The sequence below is a fragment of the Lithobates pipiens genome, unplaced genomic scaffold (assembly GCF_037356315.1).
Source record: "Lithobates pipiens isolate NorthernLeopardFrog02 unplaced genomic scaffold, aLitPip1_a1.2 Scaffold_22, whole genome shotgun sequence".
In the NCBI taxonomy this organism is placed as follows: domain Eukaryota; kingdom Metazoa; phylum Chordata; class Amphibia; order Anura; family Ranidae; genus Lithobates; species Lithobates pipiens.
The window spans coordinates 325,080,733-325,102,724 of record NW_027507784.1 but is presented as its reverse complement, the minus strand read 5'-3'; the positions used below and the strand labels follow the sequence as shown (position 1 = coordinate 325,102,724).

The 21,992-nt window shown below is 43.7% G+C and overlaps 1 protein-coding gene across 1 annotated transcript; it reads left to right on the top strand.

Moving 5' to 3' along the window:
* The first annotated feature begins 745 nt into the window (after nucleotides 1-745).
* LOC143925541 (olfactory receptor 1E16-like) lies at nucleotides 746-4,854 on the top strand. Its single transcript, XM_077450021.1, has one exon. It carries the CDS (start codon nucleotides 932-934, stop codon nucleotides 1,850-1,852), a length of 921 nt encoding a protein of 306 aa, XP_077306147.1. The 5' UTR covers nucleotides 746-931; the 3' UTR covers nucleotides 1,853-4,854.
* The last annotated feature ends 17,138 nt before the right edge of the window (nucleotides 4,855-21,992 follow it).

Sequence of the window (21,992 nt, the reverse complement as noted above, 5' to 3'; positions counted from 1 at the left end):
AAAGTATGGCCATGATGCTTTGAGTAGGCAGCCAAAAAAAACAAAAAAAAAAAACATACTTTGTGTTCATCACTCATCAGGCAGTACTACTGCAAAGTATGTCCCATTCAAGTAAATGTCCCCATGCTGCAACCTTGTCTACTGCATGTAGTTGTGGAGTACATGTCACCTCTGAGCTGCCTGTCAACTGCCCACTAAAAAGCAATCCACCAAGAGCATTGAGGGCACCAAGGGTAAACAAGACAGCACTAATATTTTAATTTACTTTTCTCAATACAGGCTCCCTTTTAACATCCCCCCCCCCCCCCCACACACACACACCACCATCACCACCCTTGACCCATGTATCCTTGATTTTCCCATTGTGATGAGATAAAAAATAAACATATTCACCTTGTATTTCATTTTGCTCTGTGTTCTGATTTAATGAAAGTCATACATTTGTATATTGGTATTCATGTTTTAAACCTCTAAAGTGCTCAATGTATATTACATTTTGGATCAAGTTGTATGCCTCTTTAAATATGCCCCTGCAATGAGTTTAATATATAAATATATAATTTCAAAGTAAGTCCAGCATTACAGGGACTGAAGTTCATCTTTACATTTACAGATTTACTCTTCCATGTATTACAGCTAGCACCTGATTATTTCTTTTCTTTCATTTTTTTATGCCTTACACAATGGCTGTTGAAATATAACAGTAAGTGATTCTACTAATTTGGATGATAAGTTTAAAAAAAAAAAATATATAGGAATTATCTACTTTATTTTATTAATTCTGGATTAAGAATGCAATTTCAAGATCCTAAACAGGAAATTGCTTTTCACGTGCACAAGTAATAAGCAATATTTATTTTTAAATATGTAAAATACTATATTGCAAATATCATTTATGGTGTGTTTTTATTTATAAGTGTGCCCAAGCCCTATGGAAAACACAACATTTCTTCTAGATGTGCACATTTTGCCAATTTTCATGACAACTGACCACAAATTGACCATCTTTAGCACTGTTTACTTTTTCTTCATCTATTTAATTGGACTGCTGATGAACATAGTTATCATTACAGTGATATATTTGGACCTCCATTTGCACACCCCGATGTATTTATTTCTCTGCAACTTGTCTGTTGTTGATGTTTGTTATACAACTGTAATCATTCCAAAACTCTTATACATGTTACTTTCTGGTAATAATCAAATGCCATTCACACAATGTTTTATCCAAATTTATTTTTTCTTTATAGTGGACAGTGCTGAGGTCACTGTTCTACTTATAATGGCATATGATCGATATGTCGCAATTTGTCACCCTTTAGACTATCATCGAATACTTAACAAGAAAATCTGCTTATTATTAATGATGGTCATCTGGATTGGTGGGAGTGCAAATTCATCTTTACTTACAAGTTCCATCTTAAAATTATTCTTCTGTTCTTCTGTTACTATTCACCAGTTTTTCTGTGATGCTAAAGCTCTCATCAACATTTCCTGTGGAGGTATTGAAACGTTTTACATTGTTATGTATACAGATTCTTTGGTATTTGTGCTCTTGCCAATTGTTTGCAACTCAATGTCGTATGTAAAAATTATCAGGGTCATATTAAATATTAAGTCTAAGAATGGCCGAAGTAAAGCCTTCTCCACCTGTTCCTCCCACCTTGCTGTTATGGCCATCTATTATGGATCTTCTGTATCTGTATACATGACCCCGCCATCAAATCACTATGACTTGCTTGAACAAATCTTAACCATGTTCTACACCACAGTGGTCCCCATATTGAACCCTCTCATATACAGCCTAAGAAACAAAGAAGTAAAGAGTTCTTTGCGGAAACTGGTGCTGTAGCACTCACAAGTAGGTATGAGATTTGGGTTTGCAGCTACCATGGACAAATTCTGCATTGTCAAGATTCAAGGACCCGAAGAACTTATATGGGTATTCACCAGACCAAAACCTTTATAATAATAATCCACTGCCTGATCTGAATGCCCTGTAAGTAGTAGAAGGTTATGTATTTTGGGGAATTGGGGAACAGAGAGAGAGAGGAAGTTTTTAATCTGACATCATCTGCCAGCCTTGACCAATCAGATTAAGCCTTGTATAACCCTGGATATGGTTTTTAAACTTGAGACCAGTGTAGCCAGGAACAATGTTCCTGATCTCCACCACACCAGCCCCAGTGTAGTCAGATCAGTGTTGGAGGGTTTACTTTATAAAATGCAAAGAAAGAACGGCCTGAGAGCTGCTTCTTGATATGACATACCTCCATCCCACTATTACATACAATGAAACACACAATGGCTCCGGGACTTTTTCCCAATCGTGAACGGGATGAGGCAGGGGTGTCCCCTGTCCCCCCTCATTTTTATTTTGACGTTAGAACCTTTTATGTGCCACGTGTGGAATGATCCAAATATCAAAGGAGTGCGGAAACCATTGGCTCACCACATGCTCGTGGCCTATGCCGACGATTTGATCTTTTTTGTTTCTAATCCCTGCATTTCTCTCCCAAATATTTTGGAAGGTCTGTGAGTATACGGCGTCCTGTCAAACTACAAGCTCAATTGCGACAAGTCCGCTATTCTGAACATCTTCGTCTCTGAGGCTCGCTGCCTACATTCAGCCTTCACATTTCAATGGGGAGATAAGTCAATACGATATCTGGGCATTGACATCACCCGGATCTAGCACAATTATACCTACAAAACTATGTCCCCTTGTTACGTAAACTAAAGGTAGACCTAGAGAGCTGGCACACTTTGACTTTTACTTGGTTTGGGCGATGTAATGCCTTCAAAATGACGGCACTCCCGAGGATCCTATATGTATTTCAAACTTTGCTGATTCGTATTCCCTGAAATTTTTCACACAACTGAAGGTTCTTCTTAGAAATTTCATATGGGCACACAAACCACCTAGAACAAAACTGCAAACCTTATCCAGGCCAACGGAAAAAGGAGGCTTAGGTCTCCCCTATATGCGCAGATACTATAGGGCGACTTTGATTTCCAGAGCTGTGGACTGGCACTGTAACAAAGAACGCAAACAATGGGTAGGGATGGCGATAGAAGATACAACCACCCCTCTACTGACTTTCCCGTGGCTCACGACAACTCTACCTAAAGATATTAGGGATCACCCCCTGATTGGAGCTGTGCTGACAATTGTGAGGAGACTGTTCCGCAAAACACATGTATCTCACCTCTACACTCCGATAATCAGAAACCCAGACTTCTCCCTGGGCCTTACTAACAAAAAGCTGGGACAATTGACAGTAGTTGGGAGACACCGTCTGGGGGAGGTGTGACCATCTGGAGAGCTCCGGAACGTGCAGGCCATCACAGAGCTCACTGACCCACCACTTGACATGTTCAGCGCATACCAGCTCTAACACTTCTTGCAAAACAATACAAAAGATCCCCTACACACCACGAGACTTGACTTGCTGTGAGACTGTGTGTCACAGAACCGAACCTGTACGACATACCCTCTCCCTACTGTACAACCTCCTGACTAATCAAGACGATGAGACACTCCTGATGTTCATCCATCAATGGGAAAAAGACTTAGGAACCCACTTCACTCCACAGCAGATAGGAAAAATTCTGCTGCTAGTGCACAAAGCATCCATTGCAAATCACTTCCAGGAATCAGGGTACAAAATTATCTCTCGCTGGTACAGGGTTCCGTACTTGTTCAATAAGATGAGTAAAACAATCCCAGATAAATGCTGGTGGTGCAACTGAGCGGTAGGAACCATGGGTCATATCTTCTGGGCGTGCCCAGCATTGGGGGCATTCTGGGAAGGGGTGACGGAGACTATTAAGACATAACCTCGGTGGAATTAAGGGTTAACACGGCTGCGTGTCTTCTCCACCTAACAGAGAGGCCCATTCGGAAGTATTAAAAAGACGTTGATGATGCAACTTCTCAATACGGCAAGGGCATGCATCCCTGCGATGTGGAGACAACCTCAGCCTTCGTTGAGGGTCCTGTGGTACTCTAAAGGTAACTACATCCTCCGGATGGAGGAATTGACAGCTACTCTTTACAACACGGAAGAGCAATTCCATGACAAATGGAGGTATTACACGAGCACACAAGAGTATTTGCGTGAGATGGCTACTGAGATTCTGCTACCGTGAAAACCGACTGACCGCCTTAAACACAACAATGCCCAGGGAGCTGGGTATGAGACTCTTGAATGAGAGCGGGTAGCCCGCCTTTTGCCCTTTTCATCCCGATTCCCCTCCCCCCTTTTTTTTCTCTCTTCTCCTTCTTCCCCTCCCTTCCCTTTTCCCACCTGTCCCGCTTCGATTTCTCCCCCACCCTTCTTTTTCGTGTTAACTAGCTTCTTCACCTTATGTTCAGGGGTACGGGTGTGTCCTGTAGACCCAACCGTATACCATAGACTTTGGGATATGGTTGAGAACAGTTGCCTACAGAATGGGTCCTCCATAGACCCCCTGGTTTAATGTTTACTCAAAGCATTGAGATGACAGCTTTCTTTGAAGTTAAGTGACAGTATTTAATGTGTCTAGAGATGTATTGTTCACTATTCTTAATTTTTTTGGAAGCCGACATGTTGAAGCAGTTGATTACGTTTTAGCTGTACAGAGTAAAAAATTATTTATTAGACATGTGCACTGTCAAAAAAAGTGTTTGTTTTCATTTTTCGGGTCATTCATTATGATCAAAATTTGTTATTTCGAATAAATTCATAACTTCAGAAAAATTTGAATTCAAAATCCAAAAATACCTAAATTAGAAAATTTGTAAATTATAAAATCAGAACATTCAGAATTTTAAAAATTAGCAAAATTTGTGAATTCAAAAATTCAAAAAATTTGCAAATTCGAGCATAAGAATGAAAATTCAAAAATTCAAAAGAACAAAAATCCCCAAATTTGAAAATCTGAAAAAAAAAATCTGAAATAATGAATAAAAACTATTAAATAATAGGTATTGGAATTTCCTTTCAAATTTGCCTGTTAGTGAACATAATGAATACAAATTTATCCAAGGTTACAAATTATCCGAGATAGTGAATGTCATATCTAAATGAATGGAACATAATGAATTAGTAATAATAATAAAAGTTATTATTATTATTTATTATTAATTCATTATGTTCTATTAATTTAGCTGCGGCATTCGTCATTTCAAATGATTCGTAACTTTGGATAAATTTGTATACGTTACGGTCACTAACAGCCAAGTTTGAAAGGAAATTCCAATACCTATTATTTAATAGTAAGTCATAGTTATTAGTTAGTTACTATTTCAGATTTTCAAATTTTGGGGTTTTCAAAATTTCGTTCTTATTTTAGGACTTTTGTTCTTTTGAATTTTCAGATTTTTATTCTTATTTTCGGATTTCAGATTTTTCCAATTTTTTAATTTTTTAATTTCGGATTTTCGTTCTATCGAATTTTCAGAAAAAATTGTTAAACAGGTTTTCGTTAATTCAAATATTTCCAAATTAACAAACTTGTTGAGTTTTGTTGAAAAACGTATCGGAATGAAACAAATTGCATATGTCTATTATTTATTTTGTAATACTTTGCCATACACAGACTCTATGATTGTGCTTTGTTTATATCTAGGTTTACAATGCTTTACCATAAAAGTATAATAGCATAATTACACAGTTTTTTTTCTTTTCACAAATTTGTTATTGACTTGCAATGTACCTCTGCACTGTGCTGGAAAATGTGATTACTTCAGGAAGAGTCAATTTCCCACCCTAGCCTCCTCCCATGGAAATCATAGCCCTCGCTGTTTCAGGGATTGTCTAATTACTGTCTTTGCATCTTCCTCCTCTAACCTCCATACTAGGGATGAGCTTAACACCCCCCAGTTCAGTTCGCCCCAGAACCTGCAAACGGACTGAAAATTTGTGCGAAATTTAGAACCCCATTAAAGTCTATGGGACTCGTACGTTCAAAATCAAAAGTGCTAATTTTAAAGGCTAATATGCAAGTTATTGTCCTAAAAAAGATGTGGGTACTGGGCTCCTGCCCCAGGGGACATGTATCAATGCAGTGATTCCCCTGTTTAGAACAGTCGCTGCACAAAGTGACATTTCTAATGGAAAATAAGTAATTAAAGAGGAAGTAAACCCTGATGAGTTTACTTCCTCTTTCATTCCCTGCAAAGGCAAAGCATAATGGACTACTATGCATCGCATAGTAGCCCATTATGTGTCACTTACCTGACACAGGAGCCAGCGAAGTCACCGCTGTCCCCTGTAGTTCCGAGCGCCCATCTTCTTGGTGGGTCTCCGTGGGTCTCGCTGCTCTGGCGCTGTGATTCGCCGGAGCAGCGATGACGTCACTCCCGCGCATGCGCACGGGAGCCGAGACATGCGGCATCTTCGTCATCGGCGATGCCACGCTCAGTGCGCCTGCGCACTGCTGTCTATGGCGCATGCGCCGTAGACAGCGGTGCCCATCTTCGGGCAAATACAGTGCCTTGCGAAAGTATTGGGCCCCCTTAAACTTTTCAACCTTTTGCCACATTTCAGGCTTCAAACATAAAGATATAAAATTTAAATTTTTTGTGAAGAATCAATAACAAGTGGGACACAATTGTGAAGTGGAACGAAATCTATTGGATAATTTAAACTTTTTTAGCAAATAAAAAACTGAAAAGTGGTGCGTGCAAAATTATTAGGCCCCTTTACTTTCAGTGCAGCAAACTCACTCCAGAAGTTCAGCGAGGATCTCTGAATGATCCAATGTTGTCCTAAATGACTGATGGTGATAAATAGAATCCACCTGTGTGTAATCAAGTCTCTGTATAAATGCACCTGCTCTGTGATAGTCTCAGGGTTCTGTTGAAAGCGCAGAGAGCATCATGAAGACCAAGGAACACACCAGGCAGGTCCGTAATACTGTTGTGGAGAAGGTTAAAGCCGGATTTTGATACAAAAAGATTTCCCAAGCTTTAAACATCCCAAGGAGCACTGTGCAAGCGATCATTTTGAAATGGAAGGAGTACCAGACCACTGCAAATCTACCAAGACCTGGCCGCCCCTCTAAACTTTCAGCTCAGACAAGGAGAAGACTGATCAGAGATGCAGCTAAGAGGCCCATGATCACTCTGGATGAACTACAGAGAACTACAGCTGAGGTGGGAGAGTCTGTCCATAGGACAACAATCAGTCGTACACTGCACAAATCTAGCCTTTATGGAAGAGTGGCAAGAAGAAAGCCATTTCTGAAGATATCCATAAAAAGTATCGTCTAAAGTTTGCCACAAGCCACCTGGGAGACACACCAAACATGTGGAAGAAGGTGCTCTGGTCAGATGAAACCAAAATCCAACTTTTTGCCCACCATGCAAAACGATATGTTTGGCGTAAAAGCAACACAACTCATCACCCTCAACACACCATCCCCACTGTCAAACATGGTGGTGGCAGCATCATGGTTTGGGCCTGCTTTTCTTCAGCAGGGACAGGGAAGGAAGATGGTTAAAATTGAGGGGAAGATGGATGCAGCCAAATACAGGACCATTCTGGATGAAAACCTGTTGGAGTCTGCAAAAGACCTGAAACTGGGACGGAGATTTATCTTTCAACAAGACAATGATCCCAAACATACAGCAAAATCTACAAAGGAATGGTTCACAAATAAACGTATCCAGGTGTTAGAATGGCCAAGTCAAAGTCCAGACCTGAATCCAATCGAGAATCTGTGGAAAGAGCTGAAAACTGCTGTTCACAAACGCTCTCCATCCAACCTCACTGAGCTCGAGCTGTTTTGCAAGGAAGAATGGGCAAGAATTTCAGTCTCTCGATGTGCAACACTGATAGAGACATACCCCAAGCGACTTGCAGCTGTAATCGCAGCAAAAGGTGGCTCTACAAAGTATTAACGCAAGGAGGCCGAATAATTTTGCATGCCTCACTTTTCATTTTTTTATTAAAGTTTCAAAAATCCAATAGATTTCGTTCCACTTCACAATTGTGTCCCACTTGTTGGTGATTCTTCACAAAAAATGAAAATGTTATATCTTTATGTTTGAAGCCTGAAATGTGGCAAAAGGTTGAGAAGTTCAAGGTGGCCAAATACTTTCGCAAGGCACTGTATCTCCTAAACCGTATAGGTTTGGGAGATATTTCTTGGACCTACAGATAAGCCTTAATCTAGGCTTACCTGTAGGTCAAAGTGGTTTATAAGGGTTTACAACCACTTTAAAAACTGCTTGCGGATTTAATGTAATGTCTGGTCCCTGCAATATGGATGAAAATCATTGAGAAAAATGGCATGGGTACCCCCTCTGCCCATTACCAGCCCCTTTGGGTTTTGTACAGATATTAAGGGGAACCCCATACCCAAATAAAAAAAAAGTAAAGGCGTGGGGCCCCCAGGCCCTATATACTCAGAACAGCAGTATACAGGCAGTGCAAACAAGATAGGGACTGCTGTGTATGTTTGTTGTTAAGTAGAATCTGTTTGTAATTTTGAACTGGTATATTTTTAAAGTGTAGTTTCAGTCAAAAAATTTATTTTTAAGCTTTTTGGAAAACATAGGGAAGGGTTATAAGCCCTGTAACATTTTTTTTTTCCGTCTGTGCACCTTTTTAGAAGATTTCACCTCACTTTCTTTCCCAATGACCAATGTTTTTTGAAAATGTGGGGGTTTTAGTAAAACAAGGATTGGGATAAAGCATCAGTGGAGAGGAAACACGTTTTTCCCATATCAACACTTACAGAAGAGAATTTCCCTTCTTAGGGGTAGATTTCATCTCACTTCCTGTTGTCTCCTTCCGTTTGCAAGTAGGAGACGTTTGTAAGTTGGATGTTTGAAAGTAGGGCCCTGCCCTATATGCTCTGCAGAAATTTGGGCCTAAGGTGTTGGTGCTGCCACAACACTGTAAGCCCTCAAGTTGACTCTTGGTGGGCGCTGGAACACTCTGCTTTGAACTATTATATCAAGAATTGCAATTACATGCCATTGTTGAACAGTGGTAGAAAAATTGGGCCTTTGGTGGTGTTGGTGGTGCTGCTGCTGGGGCCATAACACTAAGTCCTCACAGTTACTCTTGGTGGGCACTGGAACCGGCCCTGCTGTGAAATATATCAAGAATTGTAATTACATGCACCTGTTAAACAGGATTAGAAAAATGTGGCCTTAGGCACTGGTGCCACAACACTGCAACACCTCACAGAAACCTTAGTTGGAGCACATGAATGGGCCCTGCTGCAAAGTATTGCATCAAAAAGTGTAAATTGGGCCTTAGCAACTGGTGGCGGAGCCCAGAACCAAAAATGTTCTTCCAAGCTATCAGCAGGAGGAAGAGGATAGTCACTCAGCATCAGCATAGGCAGTCTTGAAGGGATGTGACATTTCAAAAAAAAATATTCGGTTACATCAGCTTCTGGTGCTTGGTAGCTGGTGATGATCCAAGACTGATTCATTTTTATGAAGGTCAGACGATGAACCGAGTCGGTGGACAGGCACACCCTGTGATCGGTTACAAAGCCTCCAGCAGCACTGAATGTGCGTTCCGAAAGAACGCTGGATGCAGGACAGGCCAGTAGCTCAATTGCATACTGTGCAAGCTATGGCCAGTGATCCATCCTCAAGACCCAGTAACCCAGAGGATTTTCGTGGGAAAGGTGTCCATGTCTGATCTTGCCCCTAGGTATTCCTGCTCCATGTAAATCAGACACTGCTGATGGTTGCTGGAACTGATCATATCTTGGGGCTGCGGACACAAAATTGTCTGAATGCATCGGTCAGACGGCCACCTTCTCCACCACTCCTTCTGTGACTGACTGAAGCCTCAGCAACACGTTGTCAAGGACCAGGAATTTGTAACCTCCCAGTCTCTGGGAACGCGTTGCACAGACGTTTCTACCTCTGTGATGGCAAGATAAGGACTGCAACCTTAAGCCGCGTACACACGGGCGGACTGTCTGGCCAACTAAGTCCGTCAGACAATTCGAAAGACAGTCCGTCCTACTTTTGAATGAACGGACTTGACCACACACGATGAACAGACAGTCCGCTGAAAGCTTGCGCGATGACGTGTACAGCACGTACGACGGGACTAGAAATACAACGTCCAATACACTGCAATGCAACCTTCGGCCGTGTAAATCCTTTCTGAGCATGCGCCATACTTAGTCCGTCCAACTAGCCTACTCACGAGCGGACTGTCCGCTGAAACCAAAGTTGGACGGACTGTATTACGGAAATTCCGAAAGACTTAGTCCGCCAGACTGTCCGCTGAAAAAGTCCGCTGAAGCCCACACACGAGCGGACTGTCCGCTGAAATGTGTTTCAGCGGACTAAGTTGGATGGACAATCCTCTCGTGTGTACGCGGCCTTAGCCTTGTACCGTGGATCAAGGAGAGTTGCCAGCCAGTTATGATCCCTCTCCTTGATCAGATGAATACGAGGATCCTCCCGCAGGCTTTGCAATATCACGGAGGCCATGCAGCGTAGGTTAGCTGAGGCATTCGGTCCTCTGGGTCACTAAGGACGGCATGATCCGCAGCCACCTCCTCCTAGCCACGTATAAGTCTATGGGTTTCTTGGGACTGTAAATGATCCTTAAAAGACTGCTGCTGATGCCGAGTGCCAGGCTCCACCTCCATGCTGGCACAATCCTCCTCCTCCTTGTCCTCTTCTTGTGTGATCGGCGGCCCAGCAGGAAAACTGTCTGGATAAAAGGGGCCTTGAGAGGCAAGGAAGTCCTCCTCTTCTGGCCTCTGTTCTGCCTCAAGTACCCTGTCCATTATTCCACGCAGTGTGTGCTCCAACAGGTGGACAAGAGGGACAGTGTCACTGATGCATGCACTGTCACTGCTCACCATCCTCGTGGCCTCCTCAAATGGTGACAGGACAGTGCATACATCCCTGATCATGGCCCACTGGCGTGGGGAAAAAACCAAGCTCCCCTGACCCTGTCCTGGTGCCGTAGTCGCATAGGTACTCATTGATGGCCCTCTGCTGTGTGTGCAGTAATTGCAGTATGGCCAACATTGAGTTCCACCTGGTGGGCATGTCACAGATTAGGCGGTTCTTGGGCCGGTTCAATTGCTTTTGGAGGTCAGCCAGCCGAGCACTGGCATTATATGACCAGTGGAAATGCACACAGACTTTCCTGGCCTGTCTCACGAAATCCTGTAAGCCCGGGTACCTCCCCAAGAACCGCTGCACCACCAAGTTAAGGACGTAAGCCAGACAGGGCACATGGGTCAGTTGTCCGTGTCGGAGGGCGGAGAGGAGGTTGGTGCTATTGTCACAAACCACCATTCCTGGCTTAAGCTGGCATGGCGTCAACTACCTCTCAGCCTGCCCCTGCAGAGCTGACAGAATCTCTGCCCCAGTATGGCTCCTTTCCCCCAAGCACACCAATGCAAGCACGGCATGGCATCTTTTTGCCTGCGTATTTGCGTAGCCCCTTGAAGGCCTACAGAGCACCGCTGGTTCCGTGGACAAAGCACAGTTAGGCCATGGAGGAAGAAGAAGAGGAGGGGGTGGAGGAGAGAGGTGTGTCACAATCACCAGTAGTAGCATTTTGGAGGCGTGGTGGTGGAACAACCTCCAACACTACTGCACCTTGTCCTGCATCCTTCCCAGCTGCCAGAAGAGTCACCCAGTGCGCCGTGAAAGATAGGTAACATCCCTGTCCATGCCCGCTGGTCCATGAGTCAGCAATAATATGCACTTTACCGCTGACTGCCCTGTCCAGCGAGGCATGGACATTGCCTTCCACATGCCGGTAGAGAGTTGGAATCTCCTTCCTTGAGAAAAAGTGGCGTTTGGGAACCTGCCACTGAGGAACCGCACATTGCACAAACTCATGGAAGGGGGCCGAGTCTACCAACTGAAAAGACAGCAGTTGAAGTGCTAGCAATTTAGCCAAGCTAGCATTCAACCGCTGGGCATGTGGAAGGCTGGGAATGAACTTCTTTCGACGGTGCAGCAGCCGGGGCAGGGAAATTTGCCTGGTACGATCGGACGTTGGTGTACCGCTAGCAGATTACCCGCAAGTACTTGGCTGTGACACACCTAAATCTACACCTTCATTCAAGTGCAACCTGCCTCTCAGTGCAGATTTCATAGAGGACTCAAGACATAGTGGGGTTGGAGATCCCAGCTGACGAGGAGCAAGGAGAGGTACGCTTTGTTCTTTGGTGTGGGTCTTTTAGGTACGCTTGCCAATGAACTGCATGTAGCCTGCACGCAGGTTATGTTGCAAATAGCAGCGGTGCGTTCTGATGCACTCATCTCAAAAAAGGCCCACATCAAAGAACTCTTGGAATAACATGCAGAAGTAGCGCCCTGAACAGGCGGAGCTCTGCGGTGTGATGCAGTCGGTCTGCTGCCCTTAAGCTGGCCCCTGGAGGGCATCCTGCCTCATTGGAGATGTGCCTCCTCCTCCTCTTCTCTCCTATCAGGCACACACGTGGAGTCAGTGACCTCATCACTGGTACAAACCTGGCTGTATGCTGCAGCTGGGGGAACATGACTGCCAGATTGCTGTCCTTCTTGGGCATCTCCTCTCTCTGGGTTCACGTTACTGCCGTCTTTTAGCTGGGTATCATCATAAGAGCCTTCAAAACGCTGGGTATCCTCATGGAGCATGTACCCAACACTGTGCTCAAAGAGTTCAGGGGACTCCTCAGGAGGACGGGGTGGGGCTAGGGAAGGAGTGACTGATGCCATTGAGACGAGGGAAGAGGCCGTGTTGGCAGCTGCTTTGCCAGTACCCTGAGCCTGGGTGAGAGAGGATGAGGAGGATGATGATGGCTTGGTCATCCACTCTACCAAGTCTTCGGCATGTTGCGGCTCAACGCGTCCAGCTGCCGAAAATAAGGACAAATGTGTCCCATGGTCACGTGCTGATGAGGATGCACCGTGTCCATGACCCGCACTGTTGCCTCTCAACACAGAGCCTGATTGCCCTCTTTTATTGGCTCGTGACTGTCTGCCTCTCCTTGTTGGCCTTCCAGACATACTAATGGCCTGCAGGGAGCTGAGAACACTTGGGATAGCTTTAGGTGCACACTGTGCAGATGACTCAATACACTGACTAATTACTGGAGCTGCCTGCCTGTGGTATAGGATCAGAGGAACATCAGCAATTGGGGTAGCTTTAGGCGTACACTATGCAGGTGGCACAATACACCGACTGTAATTGCTGCAGCAGCTGCCTGTGGTATAGGATCAGAAGAACACTAGCAATTGGGGTAGCTTTAGGTGCAAACTGTGCTGATGACACAGTACACAGACTGTATTTGCTACATCTGCCTGTGGTATAGGATCAGAGGAACACCAGCAATTGGGGTAGCTTTAGGCGTACACTGTGCAGGTGGCACAATACACAGACTAATTGCTGCAGCAGCGGCCTGTGGTATAGGATCAGAAGAACACCAGCAATTGGGGAAGCTTTAGCTGTACACTGTTCAGGTGGCACAATACACCGACTGTAATTGCTACAGCTGCCTGAGGTATAGGACCAGCAGAACACCAGCAATTGGGGTAGCTTTAGTTGTACAGTGTGAAGATGACACAGTACACCGACTGTAATTGCTACCGCTTCTTGTGGATAGGATCAGCAGAACACCAGCAACTGGGGTAGCTTTAAGTGCAAACTGTGCAGATGGCACAGTGCAGATGACTGTAATTACTGGAGCTGCCTGCCTGTGGTATAGGATCAGAGGAACATCAGCAATTGGGGTAGCTTTAGGCGTACACTATGCAGGTGGCACAATACACCGACTGTAATTGCTGCAGCAGCTGCCTGTGGTATAGGATCAGAAGAACACTAGCAATTGGGGTAGCTTTAGGTGCACACTGTGCTGATGACACAGTACACAGACTGTATTTGCTACATCTGCCTGTGGTATAGGATCAGAGGAACACCAGCAATTGGGGTAGCTTTAGGCGTACACTGTGCAGGTGGCACAATACACAGACTAATTGCTGCAGCAGCGGCCTGTGGTATAGGATCAGAAGAACACCAGCAATTGGGGAAGCTTTAGCTGTACACTGTTCAGGTGGCACAATACACCGACTGTAATTGCTACAGCTGCCTGAGGTATAGGACCAGCAGAACACCAGCAATTGGGGTAGCTTTAGGTGTATACTGTGCAGGTGGCACTATACACTCACTGTAATTGCTACAGCTGCCTGTGGTATAGGAGCAGCAGAACACCAGCAATTGGGGTAGATTTAGCTGTATACTGTGCAGGTGGCACAATACACAGACTGTAATTGCTACAGCTGCCTGTGGTATAGGATCAGAAGAACACCAGCAATTGGGGTAGCTTTAGGTGTACACTGTGCAGGTGGCACCATACACTCACTGTAATTGCTACAGATGACTGAGGTATAGGACCAGCAGAACCCCTGGCGCAATTGGGGTAGCTTTAGGTATACACTGTGCAGGTGGCACAATACACCAACTGTAATTGCTACAGCTGCCTGAGGTATAGGACCAGCAGAACACCAGCAATTGGGGTAGATTTAGCTGTATACTGTGCAGGTGGCACCATACACTCACTGTAATTGCTACAGCTGCCTGTGGTATAGGATCAGAAGAACACCAGCAATTGGGGTAGCTTTAGCTGTACACTGTTCAGGTGGCACAATACACCAACTGTAATTGCTACAGCTGCCTGAAGTATAGGACCAGCAGAACACCAGCAATTGGGGTAGCTTTAGGTGTACACTGTGCAGATGGCACCATACACTCACTGTGATTGCTACAGATGACTGAGGTATAGGACCAGCAGAACCCCTGGCGCAATTGGGGTAGCTTTAGGTATACACTGTGCAGGTGGCACAATACACCAACTGTAATTGCTACAGCTGCCTGTGGTATAGGATCAGAAGAACACCAGCAATTGGGCTAGCTTTAGGTGTACAGTGTGCAGATGACACAGTACACAGACTGTAATTGCTACAGCTGCTTGTGGATAGGATCAGCAGAACACCAGCAATTGGGGTAGCTTTGGGTGCAAACTGTGCAGATGACAATGCAGATGATTGTAATTACTGGAGCTGCCTGCCTGTGGTATAAGATCAGAAGAACACCAGCAATTGGGTTAGCTTTAGGTGTACACGTGGCACAATACACCGACTGTAATTGCTGCTGCCTCAGCTGCCCGTGGTATAGGATCAGAAGAACACCAGCAGCAGAACACCAGCAATTGGGGTAGATTAACTGTACACTGTGCAGGTGGCACAATACACCGACTAATTGCTACAGCTGACTGAGGTATAGGACCAGCAGAACACCAGCAATTGGGTAGCTTTAGGTATACACTGTGAAGGTGGCACAATACACCAACTGTAATTGCTACAGCTGCCTCTGGTATAGGATCAGAAGAACACCAGCAATTGGGGTAGCTTTAGTTGTACAGTGTGAAGATGACACAGTACACCGACTGTAATTGCTACCGCTTCTTGTTGGATAGGATCAGCAGAACACCAGCAACTGGGGTAGCTTTAAGTGCAAACTGTGCAGATGGCACAGTGCAGATGACTGTAATTACTGGAGCTGCCTGCCTGTGGTATAGGATCAGAAGAACACCAGCAACTGGGGTAGCTTTAGGCGTACACTGTGCAAGTGGCACAATACACCGACTGTAATTGCTGCAGCTGCCTGTGGTATAGGACCAGCAGTGCAGTCAAGAGAAAAGCTATGGCATTAATATTATAGACAAATGGGAATATTGTATCAAAATGTTAAGTACATGGGAATGGTGCAAGATAATTACTTGTCAGGGAATCCCTGGGAGATGTCTGGCACATAGATGTGCATAGAGTTTCCCTAAGAATGGCTAACAGGAACGCGCATGCACACAGGCATAATCCCTCTTGGTGCTAGATGGCCTACTCACATCTGACCCGGCTCCGTTCCTGACTCTGTCTATGATTTGGTACCCCACTGCCCGCATGCCGACGACCCTGGCTATTCCTGAGACTGCGCTTCTGTCTATGATCCTGGCCTCTGGTAACCCTCAGGTGCCTGCCTGGATGTCTCCTGCTCTCACTCTGCACATACTCCAGTCTCCAGAACCCTGACAAGCTGCCGGCCCAAAATCATCCACATCAGGCACTCATGTCCCTCCTGTCCTTTGGCTTCCTCTGTCTCATCCTCAGTGTGCCAGGACAGGAGATATAATAGAGGCTGACCTCATCAACTCAGTCTCCTATCAGGTACATGACATTGCAATTGTCATTAGAGAGCCTCATCTTCAAGTGAATTAATTCAAGAGACAGCACTAAATGTAGTGGAATTCTAAATACCCGCCCAATGGACAAATATACACTTGAAAACTATATTTAAAAAAACAATAAACATGTCTTTATTATGTTTGACAAAAGAAAGAAAATAAGTTATTTGGGACTTTAAATGAGGTAATAGGGGCCGTTCACATCCCCTCCTCCATCCCGATTTGATATTTAAAAAAAGAAAAGAGCAACAGGCGGGACTTTATATGAGGCACACGGGAGCAGAAGCATAAAATTTGGTAAAAAACAAGTTTTTAATAAGTACAAGTAATCATATATTTACATGTTATTGCACAATCATAAATTAGTATTTTTCTGTTTCATCATAGATTAGTATTTTCTATTTCATCAATGTATACACATTCCAACAAGGACTTAATAGTAAACATATGAAAAGCTAAGTATTCAATAAACACAGATTATATGCAAATACATGACACATTGAAGCACCATTTAAAGAAAAACCATAAAATTATAAGAACAAAAATCAAAAAGGAACGTTCATGCTTTGTTGACAGTTGTATACACAAAAAAAGCTCTACGCGTTTCGTGACCTTATAGCCACTCGTCAGGAGCAACACCGTAGTGGTAGCCTATGAATAAAATAAACAACCATTTTTTAATAAAAAACAAAAACAAAAAACAAATGTACAGACATGGAGAACCCCCCACAAATGCACATTTGACCCACAGACTTACATATATATCTGCGCAGAGGCGGCACAGTACACCAAGAGTCGGGTCGACCCAAAACTGCCACGGACCGGGGCTGAGGGAGCATGCCCAGGGCAACAACCAAAACACACAAACCACCCCCCAGCAGGTTGGGGTGAGGAATGTAGCAAGAGTTGAATATTGGAAGTGGGGTGGCCCTCATGGGGGACCTATGGAGAATAGGCGTTTAAAATTAATGTGTGTTAAAATGTGTGTGAAGAATTTATAATAGTGTGAACTGGAAGGGAAGGAGGGAAATTTGAGTGGAAAAGGAAGGAGATATTGTGAAAAGAAGATAATAGTAAATAATAAAAATTAAAATAAAAAATTACCTTGTGCTATGTGACTAAGGGCAAAAAAGCCATAAATCATGTGGTTGCAAATGGGGAGTGAAGGAGGGAAATCCGAAGGGTGAGACCCTGCATGGGATGGCGCCGCCATAGACCCACCCCCAACGTCATGCATCCGAGATCCAAGGGGGCCGGGAAGGCGTCACACAGCCGCCAGCCGTACAAACCAAGCTAGACAGCCGCACGCGCCGAACCCAGCCCCCAAATGGTCAGAGATGGTTAATCCGGGAGCCAGAACAAACACGCCAAAGAGACGTCACCTATCCGGCGCCGGAAGCATGACATCGACGAGCAGTGGAGGAAACCCCACCCGCCCCACGTCAGAACAGGGCGGGGGGAGATCCCCAGTGCGCGTCGCAACCCCGGGTCATGACAGGGACGAGCACAGCCACACCACAGACAGCGCCCGACACCGCCAATGCGCACATACAAAGAAGTCAGTGGACTAACAAAAAATAAATGAGAATAAAGGATAAAAAAGTGTAGTCTCCAATTAATAGTTTCTACACACCAACAATCAAAAATCATACCAAAAAAATCTAAATGAAGAGAAATAAATTAAATGTAATCAAATGTTAGTGCTACCGCGTGCCTCCATCCCTGATTATTTAGTTTGACAAAAGAAAGAAAAGAAGTTATTTGGGACTTTAAATGATGTAATAGGGGGCGTTCACATCCCCTCCTCCATCCCGATTTGATATTTAAAAAAAGAAAAGAGCAACAGGCGGGACTTTATATGAGGCACACGGGAGCAGAAGCATAAAATTTGGTAAAAAACAAGTTTTTAATAAGTACAAGTAATCATATATTTACATGTTATTGCACAACCATAAATTAGTATTTTTCTGTTTCATCATAAATTTGTATTTTCTATTTCATCAATGTATACACATTCCAACAAGGACTTAATAGTAAACATATGAAAAGCTAAGTATTCAATAAACACAGATTATATGCAAATACATGACACATTGAAGCATCATTTAAAGAAAAAACATAAAATTATAAGAACAAAAATCAAAAAGGAATGTTCATGCTTTGTTGACAGTTGTATACACAAAACGGCAGTTGAAAGCTCTACGCGTTTCGTGACCTTAGAGCCACTCGTCAGGAGCAACACCTTAGTGGTAGCCTATGAATAAAATAAACAACCATTTTTTAATTAAAAAAAAGTACAGACATGGAGAACCCCCCACAAATGCACAGACATGGAGAACCCCCCACAAATGCACAGACATGGAGAATCCCCCACAAATGCACATTCGACCCACAGACTTGCATATATATCTGCGCAGAGGCGGCACAGTACACCAAGAGTCGGGCCGACCCAAAACTGCCACGGACCGGGGCTGTTTTAAAAATTAAAATAAAAAATTACCTCGTGCTATGTCTTTATTATATCAATTTTAAAAAGTCATCCTTTAAAAACATATCCTTTTACAAAATACATCAAGTCTACCACTTGTCTTCCAATTAGGAAACAGAGGATTTGTGGCGTGAAGATCCTCCCAGATTATGCAATGTGGGTCGATGAATTTCTAAGACAAATTCACTTCATCAGGACCTTGAATCTCTCATGCAAATATGAGTGAACACTACAATTACATCAAAGTAAAATATATATATAAGTTTACATATAATTGTACACTACAATGACATCAAAGAAAAATACATATAGCGTACAAAATGTATAACAATAATCATACATTTTTTAATGACAAACTATCTCCTAGGGGACAGGAAAAGAGAGAAAGTGAAGAGAAAAAAGGGGAGAGAGGGGGGAAAGGGAAAGAAAAGGGAGGGAGAGTGGGGGTAGAGGGGAGGAGGGAAAGAGAAGCAGGAACACAAGGAGGGAAAGGAAAAAACAGGATTATATCAATCCTTATATGGAGTCATGAAAAATACCTTATCAAATTAACAGATGTCACCTGTTAGATATACGATAGGGTAATTAAATATTGATGGAAAAGCATGTGGACACAGTCCCACCGGCCTGTGGGAAGACCATCTCACATGGGGGAATATAAGAGAACTATAAAGGATAAAACAAGAATACGTACGGTTATTTATTGTGTCCAAATTAATAGTAGCACATCTAGATACTAAATGCACTAAACGGTAGGGAACAAATGATATACTTACCTCAAAAAAAAATCGATGTACGCCTGTTATTTTATGAATGATTTTGCATCTAAGATGCCCAACCATAGAGGGGGGGAGAAGATGAGGAGTGGTTATCTATTCTGAAGCCAGGACAAAATACTCCCAGGCCAAAATACACACACATAGGGATATAAACATATTTATATCTCTCTGCTTCTGAGAGGACTGTCAGGATAGAATAAATAAATATGTGAAAACCAAAGGTGACCATGTTCCCATGGCCTGGATGACAGAGGTATATAGGGCTCTCAGAAAATCTCTAAACACATGATGTTTGTATTATTATGACAAGACCACCACGTACAGGCAGAAAATTATAAGTAGTGATGTCACCAAGAGCTGGCTGTCAAATTGATGTATAAGGACCAATATAAATCATACAGATAGCTTATGAAATAAGGCAGTCATATGGTGTATTAAAAAAAAAAAAAGAGGATTGAAAATTAAGACACGATTGTCATTAGTAATATTTTATATATAATGTATGGCGAATATATGGGTAGGGACTATAATGGCTCTGGAGGAGACTCAAGGGGGGTTTATGGATGATGAACAAACACCACTCCTTATAATAGCCGAGGGGAAGGAGGGCCTCCAAAATAAATCAGGCGCACAAGAGGATTATAAGATGGTATTCACATCAAGCTCCTCATTGAGGCCATTGGTGTACATAGTGTTGAGCCTAAATATCCAATAGGTCTCTCTGGAAACATTCACCCTAAGCCCTTGTACACACGGTCGGAGAATCTGTCGGAATGAGTCTTATCGGACCGTGTCGTCAGATAATCCGACTGTATGTGGTATGCATCGGACTGATTCCGTCCGAATCTCCGTCCGACCCAATTTCTCAACATGTTGGAAATATTTCCCGACCAACTGGGCCGGACGGACCTAATCCGATCATGTGTAGAGCATTTTGATCGGCCCAAGTGCCACGCATGCTCAGATCAAATTCCTACATCAAAGCTATTGGCTACTAGCCTGAATGTAGTCCCATCGTAACGAAATTACGTCATCACGTTCTGAAAGATCAGATTTTTCACCAACTTGGCCCGACCGTGTGTATGCAACAGTTTCGGACACAATCCGTCGGACTAAATCCGACGGGCAAAATCTGACGGATTTGGTTGCCAAAATCTCCGACTGTGTGTACGTGGGCTCAGGCAGGGACCGTGTGATGGATTCAATCATAAACAGTATGCTTGGATCCTTGTGATGTGCAAAAGAAGATGTCTGGATAAACTGAATTTGGGGAGGTCTTTCTCCACATTACTATGATGCTCTCCAAATCTTGGTCGAAGTGATCTGACAGTCCTACCCATATACTGCATACTATACGCACAGTTAATGCAGTACACTACGGAGTACAGCAAAGGAGGTGGAGCAGGTATAAAAACCTTCAATGTGTAGAGGTGGGCCTGTGAATCCATAAATTATTGTTACCCATGATTGACAAAGGCACATTGACAAAGGCTCCCCTTGAGAGCTAGGAAAGTGGGAAGGCCATAGGCAGGCGTGGCAATGGCAGGTGATAATTTGCTTGGGGTAATGAGGTTTTTGATGTTCTAGGACTTTCTGAAAACAGGGATGGGGCCTAACTTAGGGTCACATTTGACCTTGCCCCAGTGCTTGTAAAGAGCCTTCTTAATAGAGCAATCAGGGGACTCCTCAACAAATATTTATGGAAGGATGAATTGATGGCCTCTTCCCTGTATCCTTTTGTTGGAATATTTGCTTCAAGGTTGAGCTTTGGCATATGTAATCTTCCTTGAGAGTGCAGTTCCTGTGTAGCCTGTACCAACTAGCTGTCTGGAATGATGCATTTCCAGGCCGGATGATAGAAGCTGTTGTTGTGTAGGTATGTAATGCCCTTCGTAGGTTTGAAATGAATCTTAGAGCAAATATCCCAAAAGGGGTGTTACAATATTTGATGAATTGAAATAGCTGGTCCTCTTCACCTTGCCAGATAATGAGAATATCGTCAATGTATCACCCATACCTGATGATGTGTTCTGCATAAGGGTTGTTGGCCCAAATAAATAAGTCCTCCCAATACCCCATGAAGAGATTTTTCACAACTGGGCTAAAAACTTGCCCCCCTAGCTGTGCCGACCCTTTGGAGGCAAAAGTCCCATAGGAACTGGAAGTAGTTGTGTTGCAGGTTGAAAAAGGTAGCATCTGGTCATCACCACCACACTTGGCACATTTTATGCTCTCTGAAGAGCACTCTGCAATGGATCACTTTTCAGATAGCAGTTGACAGGGATTGAGGAGATGTTGTGTAGCCTGTTTTAACATGTTCACATTTTATACAATGCTTGCTTTGCAGTGGGCTTTATAACAATCCTTCTGGGGTTATGTGCTGCAGGCCCCTGGCTTTGTGTTTATTTTGGAGAATTTGAGGTAGGAAGAAGAAAGGGTTTTTACAATTTTTCTTCATTTCTTACATCCTAATGCAGTCTCTAAACAGTCTGTCCCTATTTACATGCTCT